Below are 16,319 nucleotides of genomic sequence, written 5' to 3' on the forward strand. Positions count from 1 at the left end.
TTCTTTCTTTTCTAATTTCCTGACCTTTTCTGTACTCCTCTTCTTCTTCTCCTTCAGATGTCTCTTCCTCTCTGCCTCTCGTCTCCACGCATCTCCTACTCTTTCTTTTCATCTCTCCTCTCTATTAGTCCCTCTCTCCCTCCCTCCCTCCCTCCCTCCCTCCTCCTCCTCCTCCTCTCTTCTCTTTCCCAGCAGTAGAGAATCTCTGAACAGCAGCAGTGGTGGCGGCGGCAGCAGCGAATCGCGTGAAAGTGAGGACCTCTGTTTTTCTTTTTATTGCCTCTCTGGCTTTTTTCTCATCACCTCCTCCTCCTCCTCCTCCTCTTCTTCTCATCTATTCATTTTTCCCTCATCTCTTTCCCACTTTTGGGTCCTTGTCTTCGGCCACGTTGATCTTTTTCGGAGTGCAGCAGTATGAGGGTACCATGCATTCCAAATAGGGTTTCTGTCCTCCAACCAGAGCGTGCAGCTTTACTCTTTTTTCCTTCCACCTCACTGGAGATAAGTGGGCCAGTCCTGTGGCTTTAATCCAGTGTGCCAACCTCTGGGCTCAGATGTGCTTATGAATGGATAATTTAACAGGTATGACTTTTAAAACTTAAATCATGTAAATCCTTCATTCAGCTGCAGATGTGTTGCGGCAGCGAGTTTCTGAGTACAGTGTGAAGTAATACTGACCGTAACTGTAGTGCTACGAGGATCTGGGACACGCATTTGTAATTTTTTATTTTCACAGAGAGCTACTTTGTTGTTGAGAGTCTGATATGCCGAAGCTGGTGAGGATTTTATTGGTTGTATTTCCTCAGTAGCCAAAGAAACAGCTTTGAATGTTTTGGCAGATTCTTTCACTGGCTTTTTCTCTTTCTTTCTTCCTTATGTTATTTTGTTTGTTATTTTCTCACTGACAGTGAAGCACTGGAGGTAAAAAGAAAGAAAGAAATGGAGATCAAAATGTCAGTCATTTAACCAGGATGGACTTATCGGATGTCATCACGTCTGTGATGGCCACGATGGCGGCCTCTTTACCAACAAACTCTTCTTTGGAGAACCAGACGTCCTCATCCTCGCCGAGATCTCCTCCTCTACCTCCTCACTCACAGGTGGCGTCGGTGCTCATTGTGCTGGTGGTCACAGTCATCATACTGGGTACTGTGGTGGGTAACGTGCTGGTCGTGGTGGCGGTGTTCACCAGCCGAGCACTGAGGGCGCCTCAAAACCTCTTCCTGGTGTCTCTGGCCTCTGCAGACATACTGGTGGCGACGCTGGTCATCCCCTTCTCCTTAGCTAATGAGGTGAGTTTTCCAGACTCTGCTCACAGCTGGTATTCACGTGCAGTCTGAATGTGGACACCCGCTCTGAGCGGGGGAAACGGGTGTAGTTTGCTGGCTCCACGTCACATGTGGAGAGCAGATCTCAGCCAGATGTAAATGATGACGGAGTCTTCTGCTCTGCCAGGTTGTAGTGATCATTGGATTGACAAAAACATCTTCTTCATAAACAAAGCATTAGAAAAATTACATGACAGATGAAAAGTCCAGGGATCATGAAAAACTTCACAAAGACCGAGAACATGTGTACCAAGTTTTAACTCAGTCAACCCGAGTCAACCTGCTGGAGGACCACCAGAGTCATTAGGACGCATCCTCTGGGGATCGTGGACATCTGAATCCAATTTTATGGGAATCTTTTTCTGTAGCTCAGTTAAGATATTTCAGTCTGGACCAACAGACAGTCCCTGAAGTACACAAAGACATTCAGGTGACATCAGTCGCTCACAGCAGGTGAACCAGGCTAACAAATCAAACAAACTCACTAATGGCAGGTGACAGACACCATACGTTTACAAAGCCAAACTCATTCATACAAACACATTAAATGAGGGGCACAGATTTATTGTCTTGTTTGTTTCTTTGTTTGTGTCTTCACCCATTCTGCTTGGATTCATCTTCAGATATAATACACAAGGGTTTTGATTTGAGGGTACACAATTTTACTGAGAGAGTGATTAGATTAGTAATATTCTGTTCTTTGATTTTACAGCTATTGCCTTCATTTATATATTTATTTTATCTTTATGTAATCAGGCAGTCTCATTGAGATTAAGATCTCTTGGAAGGGAACAAAAACACACTCAGCAAACACAATACAACCAGGAGTCAATAAAAACAAGTACGAGAATCATGCAAAAGAGCACACATGATCAGAATCATAAAGAATCCCGAAGAAGAACGTAAGACTACAGTGTGAGGGCAGCTTGCAGCTCATTCCTCTTTCAAGGTGCATAATGCCTGAGCCCAGACCCGCCAACATCAGTGCGTCCATCAGGGATATCCAAGGTTCAGTAATTGCTGGATTGGTTTGGAGATTTTAACGAGAGAAGAGGAGCAGTGGAGCTTTGTGGAGAAATAACATGAGGTGCCTTTTTCTTCTCGGCTGTAAGAATGTCCATCTGAACCCTCACCCTCTACAGAGAGCAGTGATGAAGATTAAACTTGTCAATCGTGATAAAGCATAATGCGCTATGATAGATAAACAGCGTTTAACTGATAAGCAGCATGACAACAGAGGATATCTCCACAGTCAATAGTCTTACCGCAGGAAGCAGATAAACATCATTTTATCCTCTTTCAGAAGCCAAGTTTGATTTTTGACTCAAATGTTGGAGATAAATTTTAAATGATAGTTTGCTGTCAAGCAAAGTTCCCAAATATAATGGGCAGTCGTGGATCAGCGGTTAGGGTGTCGGACCCGTAACCGGTGGATCGCTGGTTCGATTCCCCGTACCGGTGTCCATGGCTGAGGTACCCTTGAGCAAGGTACCTAACCCCCACTGCTCCCCGGGCGCTGCACGCACTGCCCCGGGTTTGCTGTGTGTGTGCACGTCACTTGGGTGGGTTAAATGCAGAGCACAAATTTCGTTGGAGTGAGTTCCCTCCAATGACAAAATATGTCACTTTCATCTTTCATACTCAGCTAGAGTAATGTGGGTGCAATTTAAAGTTTTAATAGCAGGATGATTGCTGCTGGAGGTGCTTGAGATTAGCATGTACTTCGTCTTTTCTGCATTTAACACCAGTCTGCGACTAAGAAGTGATAGCTGAGAAGCAACAAAGGCTGGGAGAAGGTAAAATTGTGTCATCAGCCATAATTGGACATCAAAGTATTGATTGGGACCAATTATATTATATATAAACAGCAGTGGACCAAGGATAGACCCCTGTGGAACCCCATTTCTGATGGTAAGAGAGCTTGACCGAGAGCCATCGAGTTGTGTAGAGTTGTGTGTAAGTGTAGGTTTGTCTCGACCTGTAGACGTGGACATCAGTAATGAATCCTCTCAAGTCTTTCCATGACCTTTTGGTAGGGTTACAGTTCAAGGTGAAGATGACCACAGATCACCTAATTCAGTGATGTATTTTGGTCAACTAAATTCACACACCTCAGGCTTCTGTTCTTCAGCAACATCTGCCAGAAACATCATCTGCATATGTCTAAAGCTTCAGTACCCCATGAGGGTTTTGTCTTTTGTCAGTTTTATTTGTACACTGAATATCTAATGAAGCTGAATGTTGAACATTTCCCAGTAAAAAAAAGAAGAAGTCTGAATTCTGTTCAAGGAGCCAACATTTTATGGGATGTGGGCTGTGAAAATCTTGACATATTAACTGAACAGTTCTAGACACTTTAATTACATTTTTTCCTTGTTCAAGTTGGAGGGTGTCTACGTGATGGACACCCTGTGGGGCTTCCTCTCTCATGTTGTCCTCTGCAGTCTCCTGACTTGTTCCCGCTTCTCATCAGCCAGCAATGCAACCCTGACTCTAAAAAAGTCTGGATGCTTCGCACAACAAAAACAAAGACCAATGCAATGATTTGCAAATCCTTTTCACCAATACTCAAGAGAAAACCAAACAGTATATTTAATGCTTTACCTCATCAAAGCTGTGCTTTGCTTTACTTTGGTAAACATTACACATCAGGATGTTGCTGTGGGCATGTTGTTATGTTGACATTATGTAGCATATAGCATGCTATAGCATTTCTCTTGAAACACTGCTTTGTCTAACTGCAGCCTCACAGCGCTGGCTGATGAAAAGCATCACGATGTCAAGGAAAAGTGTAAAGGAACAGTCATAAAGACTTTAGAAAAGAAAACTGCAATTTCATCAGGCTCATTATGATGAAGAAATCACAGTATGCTGATATCAGCGTGTACTTATGTCAGCATATCATCTCGTCAGTATGACATCTCGCTATCATCTGCTCACAAATTCTCTGGCTTGCACTGCACATCAACTTATCACACTGGAATCTGATTTTGGCAACTTTCACAAAAACAAGGTCAACACCCAAAAGAAAAAAGAAAGACAGAAACAGAAAAAGATGTAAGCAGTAATTTGGAATAGCAGAGTGTGTGTATGGCAGCCAGTAACAGCCTCAACCTGGACGGTGGAACGTGATGAAGCAGACAGAGACAGAGAACCTTGTAGCAGCCAAAGGCAGAAACAGAAGGCAGCAGAAACAAATCCATAAACGAAATTTCAAAGTAAATTATAAGCAGATATTTTTTGCTTTTTGGGAGTAACAAAGTAAAGTATTTTTATTTTAATCAGGTTTGGCAGCCTGACTTTAAGAAGGAGGAACCACAGACTGTTTTGTTCTTTAAATCAAATAAATTGATTGTTGATCTTGTTATCAATTCACTGTTCTTGGAGTTGTTGAGAGAACCAAAGACTCCAGTAGTTCCTTCAGCCTTCCTCTGCACTTTAGCAGTACCACATTTCAAATAAAGTGAGAGTGAAGCGCCCCAGAAAAGCCAATGAGCATAACAATTGTTCTTTGTAGCCAAGCAACTGCACTGCTGCTGAGAGAGTCCAATATTTACTTCTTTATCATCTACCAGTGAGGAGAATATGGGTGATGAAGAGGTAAACGTTGGGCAGACTTCATGTGCAGAACCCACACACTGCAGAGAAATATGATGGATTTCTTAGAGCTCGAAAGCGATTGTTTTCAAGAGGTCTGATGTGAAACTACAGAGGCAAACTCGCTGAGAGGTTTCCTGCAAATTAAATACATTTTCAGCCAACATAATGAGATATTGATCATTTCCATTCAAAATGCTCCTGCAGCTGAGTGGAGAAGAAAACGCTTTTCTTGTGCCCTGCAGGTCGTTAACGGCGCTTAATTAATCATCAGCATGTGTTAATTGGTTTCTCCTTGTTGCAGGTCATGGGCTACTGGTACTTTGGCTCCACCTGGTGCTCCTTCTACCTGGCCCTCGACGTCCTCTTTTGCACTTCGTCCATCGTCCACCTTTGCGCCATCAGCCTCGACCGCTACTGGTCCGTCACTAAAGCCGTCAGCTACAACCGCAAACGGACGCCCAAACGGATTAAAGCGATGATCAGCATCGTGTGGCTCATATCCATCGTCATCTCCTCCCCGCCGCTCCTCATGACTCAGAAGGAGGAGGATTTGGAGACGGCGGAGGAGAACGACACACAGAGGCAGGAGTGTCTTCTCATCAACCAGACGTGGTACATCCTCTCCTCCTGCCTCGTGTCCTTCTTCGCCCCGGGTGTCATCATGATACTCGTTTATTGTAAGATCTACCGGGTTGCCAAGCAGCGAGCCTCCACTGTGTTTGTGGCGAAGAACGTGATGGAGCGGCAACCATCGCAGTCTGAGACCTGCTTTGTGGGCGCCGCCAGGACTTGCCAAAGAAAGGGAGTCAGCTGCAGTAAATCCCAGTACGAGCTGGACAGCCCGCGGCCTCCCAACCGGCACATCTCCTCCAACGTAGACAGCAACAGCAGCAGCCACAGGAGAGGAGAGCTGGATGATATTGACTTAGAGGAGAGGAGCTGCGAAGAGGACGTCAAGACATCCTCCTCCTTTTCCTCGGCTCTTCGCTTCCCCAGGAGAGCCGGCGGAAGCTTGAAAACAGAGGAGGGGAAGGACGCGGAGGGAGGCTCAAACCTGTTGAAGCCTCCTCCTCCTCCTCCGTCCTGCGCCTCCATATCATGGGCATCCTCCGACCACTGCTCCCACCACTTCCTCCTGCCCTCTCCGGTGCCCCTCCGCAGCCGGCAGACGTCTCTCTCCAAAAACAAAGTGGCACAAATGAGGGAGAAGCGCTTCACGTTTGTTCTGGCTGTGGTGATGGGGGTTTTTGTCCTCTGCTGGTTCCCGTTTTTCTTCACCTACAGTCTCCACGCCGTCTGCAGAGAGAACTGCACCATCCCTGATACGCTCTTCAACCTGTTTTTCTGGATCGGATACTGCAACAGCTGCCTGAACCCCATCATATACACCATCTTTAACCGGGACTTCAGGAGGGCCTTCAAGAAGATTTTATTTGAAACTCATAAACGAACATAAGATGAGAATGTATGTGTGAGTGCTCGCACACACCCAGAAACAGTTTTAACCCTGTTTTCCACTGTGCTGTCATACCGACATTAAAGGGCTTGTCACACAGCCTGAGTATTGATTTATTATTCAAACTACTCACCGACTTATTAAATGATCACTTTCTATTCTAAACATGCCAGAGGAAGAGGATGATGAAGCAGGTGTTTCATATCCTTCTTCCTTGATGCAATAACTTACTCTAGCTTTTCAACTTGGGTTTTGCCTGAATGCTAATCAGAGGAAAATGGCCGCAGGGCAATGAGCTACGTCCCCCACGGAGCTCCCACATGTCAGCACGCTGTGGTAAGCAGGCTGACTGGCTCTGCAATCCTCACATTGTCAAAAAAATAAATAAGAGATACTGTGAAAAACCGAACTCATTTTGAAAAATGCACCATGAGTTTTTATTGGATTTCTTTGCCTCAGAGTAACTAAACTCCAGCAGCTCATTTAAAGTTTAAACATTAACTTCTTGTAGACATAAAGAACAAAAAGCTGAATGAAAGTTAGCAGCGTTTCACACAGCAGCAATGTTCTGTTGACACTGCACAGCTCGGGGGCAAAGACATTAATAATTCATGTGCAGCTCGCAGATGGGCTGAGCTGCTGTACTCACACAGAGAGGACAGCAGAGAGAGGAAGAAAAGGGGGAGCATAACTACACCCAGGACTGTATATTATCAACCTCAGCCTCATACGACAACAGATGACCGACCGCCTCGGCCACTGAGGGCGGGCGGACTGACTCTTCGCCGTCTCTAAAAACCCATCAAAGCTGACTGCTGAACCCACACCTGGCCTGAACCGAAGCGGACGCAACATCGAGACGACACATAAATGATTGTTGATTCATCACTTCATGCAGATTGTGTGAGAAAATGTCATCTGTTGCTTTAAATTTGGGACTAGACGGGGTAGATAATCGGACGAGTTGCTTTTATCCTGTAAATCACAAACCACAGATATGAGTGCTGGCAGCAGCAGGAGGAGCGACGAGTCCAAGGCCAGTGTTGCTATGCAACACAGAGTTTGACGGCAACTTTAAATGTGTGCAAATACCTCATGTGGAATTGTAAAGAGGATAATGCTGTTGACAAACAAGACCAAAGAAACCAAACGAGAGGCCACTGTATGTTTGTGCAACATACTGACCCTTATACATAGGCTGCATGAAAGAACAGATGTTGCCTCCGGGTCTGAAATCCCTAAACCCGCATTCTTTCTATTGGACAGCAGGGGGCGACTCCACTGGTTTCAAAAAGAAGTCTGATTGTATGTAAGCTTATGAGAAAATGAGCTGACTTCTCAGTAAACAGTTTCCTGATGAGTTTATGGTCTCAGTCGCTAATTTCAAGTCTTTTCACAACAGCGTGATGTTTATTTTGTAAATTATGCTCCCATTTAGAGCCACACAGACCATAAAGCAGGGGATACATTAGTGTGGGATGAGCACGGCGTGTCCTCAGGATCTCAGTCTGATCCAATCAGGAAGTCCTCCCCAGATCCACCATCTCATCCAAATATGGTCACTTCTGGCTCCAAAAAACCCATAATGGCAACTGCCAAAATGCCAAACTCAGAATGTTAGTTTGCAAACCAATAGGTGCGTGTCTCGCTGACTCGATGTCGATGTCCATTTCTTTTTTACAATCTGTGCTCTTTCAGCAGTTTGCAGCAAATAGTTTGTACAAGCTCAAGTGCAAAATGACACTGAGCAGCTTACTGGGATGCTACAGATTATGTATTAATGTATTTCTAACCTTTTTTTTTTTTTAGCATTTATGCTTCACTAGACAGCGACAGCTGAGGAGAGACATGAGAGGCAGGGGAGGAGAGAGATGGGATGACATGCAGCAAAGTGCTGAAATCGAATTCAGCCTTAACACATGGTTCACACTCAACAAGCAGGAAGCCCCGCATCATAATGAAAATAATTTGGAAGGACAGTCTGCCTTCAAACAGAACTCACTCATGTGTCTGCTGAGGCCTCAAACTAACATTAGATAAACTTTTTTTATGCAGAACGGGGACTGTGGAGGACTAACTTCTCCAAGTCCTGGCTCTGCGACAAAAACTCACGGGTATACTCATTCATAAAGTAATTTATTTACAGCCAAGTAACCCACACAGATGGGGGGGAGGAGTCTGTAAAGTCAGGAGTGCAGGGAGCGGATGAATGCAAATGTGATGGATGATGTTGGGCTGTAAAAACAAAGAAAAAGAAGCAAAAGTCAAAAGAGAGAGGACATACGTCTGGGTTGTATACATGGGGAACCCTGAGCCCAGGTGTGTCCCATTCTGCTGATTAACCCCCGACAGGTCTGTGGACGGAATGCAGAGCAGCAGCTGGACAAACTGAGCTTCACGTCCTCTACTTTAACACTGTCCGCCTCCCTGCAATGCCAGAGTTTAAATTAGCTGGATGGAACACACAAACTGGTGGAAAATCAACTCAGTGCACCTGTTAAAGCTTGCACAGCTGCTGACGCCGTTGGGAATAATGGCCTTGCACTTTTGGTGTGAAAAACTAATCAGAATATTTTCGCCTTTCCAGAGGATTTGTGGTCCAAACAGGTCACACATTTAATGATTTCTGTTCACAACTGTAATGAAATAATGTGAGAAGGAGTTAAAGGATAATTCCGGTTTATTACGACTTGGGAATTATATTTGTGGTTTTGGCCATTGTTTCAGCTGAATGTGGTAACAGGACTGAACTTTTAACACTGAAGAGCCTGAGAGTGAGAGGATCTGAGGCTGAAGAGCAGAAACAGAATCAGATTAAAGTGGATTGTTTGACACCTTGTTAAACACCTTCTCTTTCTGGAGCTGAAAAAGCTGCCCTGATTGGCATCAGATGTTTGCTATACGCTTCACAGTGTGACATTTTATTAACACGTTAATTTCACATATACATCACTGTGTGAGCAGCATTTGTAGCTGGTGAAGCTTTTTATACTGTTGGTAGTTTAATCTCTAACAATTAATTTATAATGAATCTATGATGCTTCAGATTTTATAAACTGAAGGTATAGTTTGTATGTAAAACATTTTTAAAGTAACTAGTAACTGTAACTGTCAGATAAATGTAGAGAAATAAAAAGTACAATATTTAAAGTATAAAATCACATAACATGTAGATACTCAAATCCCCGGTCCCCGTGTGTGGTTGACATGAACAAAGCAAAGCCTGTGGACAAACCAAGAGTGGATGAAGTCATGTACAGGTAAGCATGATGTATATTTCTCCCACTTAAACTACATAAATTAAACATTATAAAACCAACCAAAACCAAAAAACCTTTTTTTGGTCATCCTGAGTGTCAGTCACTGCAGGTGCATGTGTGTTGATCTCCCAGCCAAACTATATTGTATTTCATAGTATTGACAGCATGCAGTGACAAAAATATGACCAAATATACTTATCAAGCAGAGGGAGCAAGAAATAAAAACCTGTCTCTAATATAAGCCCCTGAGACCATCTGCAGTTAAAGTCGCTGTGCATTCATTTGCTTCGGCTTTATTAAAAACTAACTTTATAGCTTTTGACCTGATTCCGTGAACACTCCTGCATGGGCCAGATTGGTCCGGGGCATACTGTCCCCCCTCGGGGTTTAAGTTGTTTTGTGGGTTTTCTATTAGCTCATGCTTATTTATCATTGTTTTATCATCATGTTCAAAAGATGTTGAGTCTGTTTACAGGACCTTCATTCACATCAGGCTCATCACGCTTTCAGCTCTGAGCGTGCAGAGAGCGCTCGAACGCATCCCTGTGGTGCTTTCAGGGCTTGAAACTGTCAGTGTTGAGATCTTGTTTGAATGCAAGCAAGAGCTTATTTTAAAATCTGTCAGTGTCTTGGCTCATTGGCTTGGAGGAACACTGAGGCCCACGGAGGTTCTCCATCTGCCAGGTGGAGGTCCTGCACTCAGCACATCCTCAACACATTCCACTACCGGCTGTCACTGACCGTGTGGGCGTCGATCAGCAGCCACGAGCCAAAAACAAGAATATGTTAATTTACTGCTGTCATAAAGAATAAGAGTGGCGTAAAGGCAGGAGACATACGTGCATGTTTACATACACAAATTCTGCCGATTAGTTTGAATCAGCACTGCTCACATCGATCGTGTTGAGGCCGTTTGTGTTCCCTGTGTTTCCCCTCCTGTCCTCTCTGAACCTGCACAGGTTTTCTTCATCTTGGTGCACCTGGCCTGGGAGAGAAGTGCTTTAATAGTGTCAGCACCAGAAGTTAGAGACTTCTGGAGATCCTGAAGTGGATTTTTGTTGAGCTAAGGACTCATTCATAAGTTTGGTGAACTGTCGGTTTTGTACTAAACACTGACTGCCTCCTCGGTGGAGGTCTGGTGCTCCGGCTTACTGCTTGATGTGTTCATGTCCTTGAAGTAATGGTTGAGTCTCACCTAAGGAACAAGAGTGGATGAAGATGACATGCCACCTGCCACCTCTGCAGCTGCTGCAGTGTCTTGTGCGGCCTCTTTAGAGGTTCATGTTCTCAATTAGCTTTTGTCTTCTCCACCTGGAAAGTTTTTCTAAAGGCACATCCTGCATTTATGACTGTTGACTGTCATGCAATTAAATTAAACTGTTCACATGAGTTTCTCATTGAATTTTTCCATTCATATCCCTGTCCACATGCTGAAGAGCAGAGCCCACACTTTGTTTTAATGGCAGACGTGACCCGATGACGTCTTCAAACTCCAAACGCGGCAGAAATTCTGCTCTGAGCTCTTCTTTTCCCAGCTAATCAAATCATACGCCAGAGAATTTAATGTCAAGTTGTTTCATCTTGTGGTGAAAAATGGCAAAAACATTAGATTGTTTCATTAAAATCTGTTGCAACTTCTACAATCAAAACGTTAGCTGCTGATAACATCTGGACATTTCGTTAGAAGTGCATGAAACTAAAAGCAGAACATTTGCTGGATGTTTGTTTTCGACAGTCAAGTGAAGAAGTCATCAGAGCTTGCACAAGAACAATATGCAGCTTTGAGAAGCTGACCAGCTCCATCCATCCCTGTGCATCTCCAGAGGAAACAGAAGACAAGAGAGGATAAATGTGTTGACCATGCAGGGAAGGACAGAGAGCTCAGACAATATTAATTTACTGTGCCTGTGTGATTCCTGCACAATAAACAGTTCCAGACAGGGAGCAAATATTCAAACACAGAGAGAGAAAAGTACAGTTTGTCCCCAAAACTGCTGAATGAGAGACTAAACAAACACTTTGTCTTACAGAGCTGGGCTTGGCGAGCGCAGCTGGAGACAGAAGTTAAAGGACAGCATGTGCTTCGCCGTGTTCCACTACAACATGTTGGAAAACCAAGATGGATCACTCAGGCCAGGTTAGCTGCATACAAACATGATAGCAGAATGTCCACAGATTTACAATGTACAGACAAAAGTATTGGGACAGACTTCTTTATCATTGAATCCAAGTGTGGTGTGGGTCTGTTCCTCAGGGTTTGGGCTCGGCCCCTGACTTCCAGTGGAGGGAAATCTTAATGCTTCAGCACACCAAGACATTTTGGACAATGCTATGCTTCCAACTTTGTGGCAACAGTTTGTTGAAGGCCCTTTTCTATTCCAGCATGACTGTGCCCCAGTGCACAAAGCAAAGCTCCATAAAGACATGGTTGGATGAGTTTGCTTCCACGTTACTCCTCACATGGTTTGACCGGCGACAGCAGCAGGCTGAATGGGCGTCTGAGTTGGACAGGACTGTGGACACCTCACTCCACCCTCACTGATGTCTGAGCGTTTTGTTCCTGTAACTGCCATTTGTGCCAGCTAAAATTTTATTTATCTTCTTGTGGATCCAAACATTTTGAAACATTTGTAGTGAAAACAACTCACCCCGATGATAGCAGCAGCCTCGTGTGAGAGCCACACAGGATCTGAAGTTACAGAGGAATGAATGGACGTAGATGTCCTGATGACTCCACTTGTTTCTCTCTTGCAGTCCAACTAAAACACGTTTTAATGCTTCTGCTGCAGCTTTGGGCAGCTTTAGGCACAATGTCTGGTGTTTATGACCGTATGGTCAGATCACAGCGGCTCCCATTAACCCCCCATATAGAGACCATTAGCTTCTGTTTCACTGATATTTCATCAGTCTGTTCCTGGTGTTCCTGAACATATGCTAAACATCGACTGGAATGAACACTAAAATATGAACACCTCAGATCAAAGTAGGTTTGTTTCCTTAGCATTCAGCTCCCGTCTGTACCAAATCTACACTATCATAGCGTGTGCTTAACAGTTTTATATCTTCTTATTTATCATTATTGCTATTATCATTTCAGAAATACACTCCCATGATGCTTTGGGAGTTGTACACATGAAGTGTGTCATTGCCACGGAGCCAAATCGGTTAGCTGCGTGGCTGCAATTTGAGGCATTTTTAGTCTGTATTTAGATTTGGACAAACTGGCAACATTAAAAATATGCTGAATGGACAGTTCCTGTTGGCAGCCAACTTGACATTATTCAGACAAATATCACTACATTACTTCAATATGAAGAAAACTTACAAACCAGTTGGTTCTCAGGCAAGTTCTGGATTTATAAGTAGCATCTTCTATAATTTCAAAGAGCATTTATGGACGTTTAATCACGACAGGCTTTGGAGATAAATATGTCTGTGCCCATCACACTGAATCTAAAAATGTGTGTAGACTCAGAGAGAAAGTTGTTGTTAGACTAAATCAGAAATAAAAGAATAGAAGATATCACATGTGTATGTTTATGTGTATGATAATTTTCTGTTTGTTAAACGTGCACAGCTGAATTCAAACCCACCAGATTTTTGAAAAGGATCATTTCAAAGCACTTTTCATGCTGACCGAACGATACATTCATGTACAAGTACTTGAATGTGATAAAATGGTATCAGCGAGCTTCTAAAAATATCAGCGTGAGTATCGTGCGGGACTGAACATCGAACACTTCGGTTTGTTAAGACGAGCAAGTCAATGGAAATTTACAGAGGGACATTTTGAAAAGCGATGAATTTGACTGGGCCACCGATCAACTTTTGTCTGACTTTGTTGGTATTAAGTGCACAAGTCAACACGTTTTGAGGCAGAAACCTCAATTTCATTTCACTTCTCAGATGAATACGCTGCTGCTGTAGCCTTTTGTGTGATTTCCTCTGACAGTAAATCTCAGCAGACGCTGAAGTCATTACAGCCCGCTGAGCTCGACGGCTCAGATCAACCTGCATTCAAAGCTAAGGATCACCTGTGGGAAACGCGGAATGAAAAGGCTTCGCGTCCCCGTTTGTTCGCTCCTGTCTCGGTCAGGAAAGACTTGACATGTTCATACAAAATCTTTGACTACCGTACGTTTAGGTTTAACTTCCCAGCAAAACATCTCAGCTACAGCAAACTGTTGCCAAAACACAATCAGCTAAAATCAGTTCGTAAACATACTGTGAACTCGAGTAAAAGCAACAGAACTTTGTCCCGAGTTTAATCTTCTGTGGAACGGCTCGCTGGCCCTGATGATGTTACAGCAGTCTGAGGAAATCTATTCTGGATGTTCTGGTGCTTTTCTGGTGCTTTTAACCCCGGGCCCCGGGCCCCCGTCCTAGGCTGCATCCTCCAGCTCTTCGTGGGGGATCCCCAGGCCACATTAGATTAGTAATCCCCCCAGCATTTTCTGGATCTCGTGCCTGGAAGACCTGGACAGGAAGGCGTCCAGGAGCCGTCCTCATCGGAAGCCTGAAGTTCATTAGCTCGTCCCATTCAGCAGTTACAGAAACCTCCAACAGAAGCTCAGTCCAGCTGGGAATTCTGAGTTTTGTTCCAAGGCAAACATGATAAAATGACTTATTAATCAGCGAGCAAGCAGCTTGTTTGTCTACCAATGCAATAACAAACAGGCATGGTTTTTATGAAACACGAAAATATATTTCACGTAAAATACTGATTCTGTTTCAAGCAAGAAATCTTTGTGTGAACCTTCTTTTTTTCCTGTGGATTCATTTTACAACAACAAATATTTTTATCTGTGTTGAAAAGTGTTTTTCGTCAAAAGTCATTTGTATGTAAATCGTTTGCGATTTCTTCTGATTACACACCGCAGGACCGAACAGTTTTATTCACATTTAAGATTCCTCTGCGGGTATTGGAGGCAAACATTTTATAAAACTTATTGTGTTAGCACTCGTCTTTCAGGAAGCGTTGACTGACCGGTGCTGTCAAACACTGTGTGCCGTCCACTGGCTCTCTGACTGTCCTGCGACAAGCCGTTGGTTCAAACAAGACTTTTTCTGTGTTTTCTGAATTTGTCAATCACATCTCAGAAAGCAGCGAGCGACAGGCGGTTATGGTTTCATGCTCTTGCTGTGAATCTACGTGGACATTTAAACTCCATGCAAAATCTAATATTACAGTCGAATTGGTTGGGCCACATTTATTTGCCCTGTGAAAACAGCTTTTTCATTTCCATTTTATATGCAAATTCCACAGTGTGTGACTTTATGGCTCCGTCTCACTTCACTGCTGACCGTCCTGTCATTACAGACGCGAGCAGAACCTTTTGTTCCAGTCTGATGGTGCTGCAGTTTCCAGTCAGCTAAATGAGAAATGCGTTTACGTAACATAATTACATAACGTTAAGTGTCAACACACTGTATGTAAGTTAGATAGAAACTGAAGAAGCAGACTGATGTGGCATATTTTACCTGTTAGATACACGACTGCTGATGCTTTTCTACGTCTGGAAGTCCTCCCAGTACACTTACAGTCGGTAACTGGTGGGATTTAGGTGCCGATGCAAGCAGGGAGTAATCAGAAAACCCTCTTTGCCGTTACCTCTCAGATGTTAGACCTTGACCTTGAATGCACCACCGATGAAGTAATATAAACTATGATTGGACTATGTGTGTGTATGTGGCAACACTTTCAACAAAATCTCTTAATAAGAAGATGTTTTTCATTTCCCATGGAAACCAGCTCCTCCCAACAGAATGGCTGTGATCAATGGAATCGCTTGGAGGAAGTAAATCTGAACAAATTCAGTTTTGGTGGACTCTGAGAAGCAACTTTGAGTCACAGAGTTAAGGTATGTGGTAGAAGTGGGCAGCACAATCGATAAGCACAATCTGTAAGATCCGAACAAGTGAAAAAATATGATTAGATGTGATTAAGGAAGTTTTGGAAAGTCTTGATTGATTGGTTTGAATAGCGTTCTTTGAAGGTTGTTGTTCTTTCTTGCCTTGTAGCCAGGCTGCTGGCGGTTGCTATGTTGTTAGCACTAATGCTAACTAACGCTAGCTTCCATATAAAGTCTAAGTTCGAACTTGCTGAAGGTGAGTCCGGGGCTTGACGTATTTAGCAGAAAACCTGATTTTTCAAACTCTTTGTATTTCGAGTTCTTTGTAACTCAACTGCTTCTCACTGATGTCTGAACCAGAAACGGAAATCAAATCCCAAGTGGATTCCAGCTTGTTAGACAGTCTTGAGCTGACAAAGGTTAGAAATTCAGTATTTGGTGTTTGTGTCAGATGTGTGGAGTCTTGGAAGGAAAACAAGATAAAAGAAAGAAGACGTGCCCAAAGAGAGAGAGGATATCTAACACCCAACAGAACACACAGACTGTGATAGTGACCTTTAATTCTCGCTTATCTTTTTGTTTAACTTTCTTTCCACTTTTGGACCCTTTGTGCTCTCCATTGTCTTCATGCCTCTCTTTAGCTGTTTCACTTATTACCTTCTTTCTTTCCTTCATTCTTCTTTTCTTTAATATTTATTTTTCTAAAGAAGAGACAGGCTGGCTACTGGAAAATCAAGGAAGTAAAAGAAGTGACTCACATTTTCCCTCCATAATCACTTATTATTCTTTTGGAGAATGAATAGCAAGAGGTTGTTTATTTATT

General features: G+C 43.4%; 1 protein-coding gene and 1 long non-coding RNA gene across 2 annotated transcripts; both read left to right on the forward strand.

The window, feature by feature from the left end:
- The first annotated feature begins 342 nt into the window (after nt 1-342).
- LOC124063059 (alpha-2Db adrenergic receptor-like) lies at nt 343-6,483 on the forward strand. Its single transcript, XM_046396343.1, has 3 exons — nt 343-582; nt 909-1,292; nt 5,230-6,483. The coding sequence occupies exons 2-3, from the start codon at nt 972-974 to the stop codon at nt 6,382-6,384; spliced, it is 1,476 nt and encodes a 491-aa protein (XP_046252299.1). The 5' UTR covers nt 343-582; nt 909-971; the 3' UTR covers nt 6,385-6,483.
- Nucleotides 6,484-9,586: 3,103 nt separating this feature from the next.
- On the forward strand, nt 9,587-11,952 carry LOC124063063. The gene is made up of 3 exons (XR_006844041.1): nt 9,587-9,644; nt 11,675-11,781; nt 11,899-11,952. It is a non-coding gene; the product is annotated as an uncharacterized LOC124063063 (long non-coding RNA).
- The last annotated feature ends 4,367 nt before the right edge of the window (nt 11,953-16,319 follow it).

This window comes from Scatophagus argus, chromosome 1 (assembly GCF_020382885.2).
Source record: "Scatophagus argus isolate fScaArg1 chromosome 1, fScaArg1.pri, whole genome shotgun sequence".
Lineage (NCBI taxonomy): Eukaryota > Metazoa > Chordata > Actinopteri > Scatophagidae > Scatophagus > Scatophagus argus.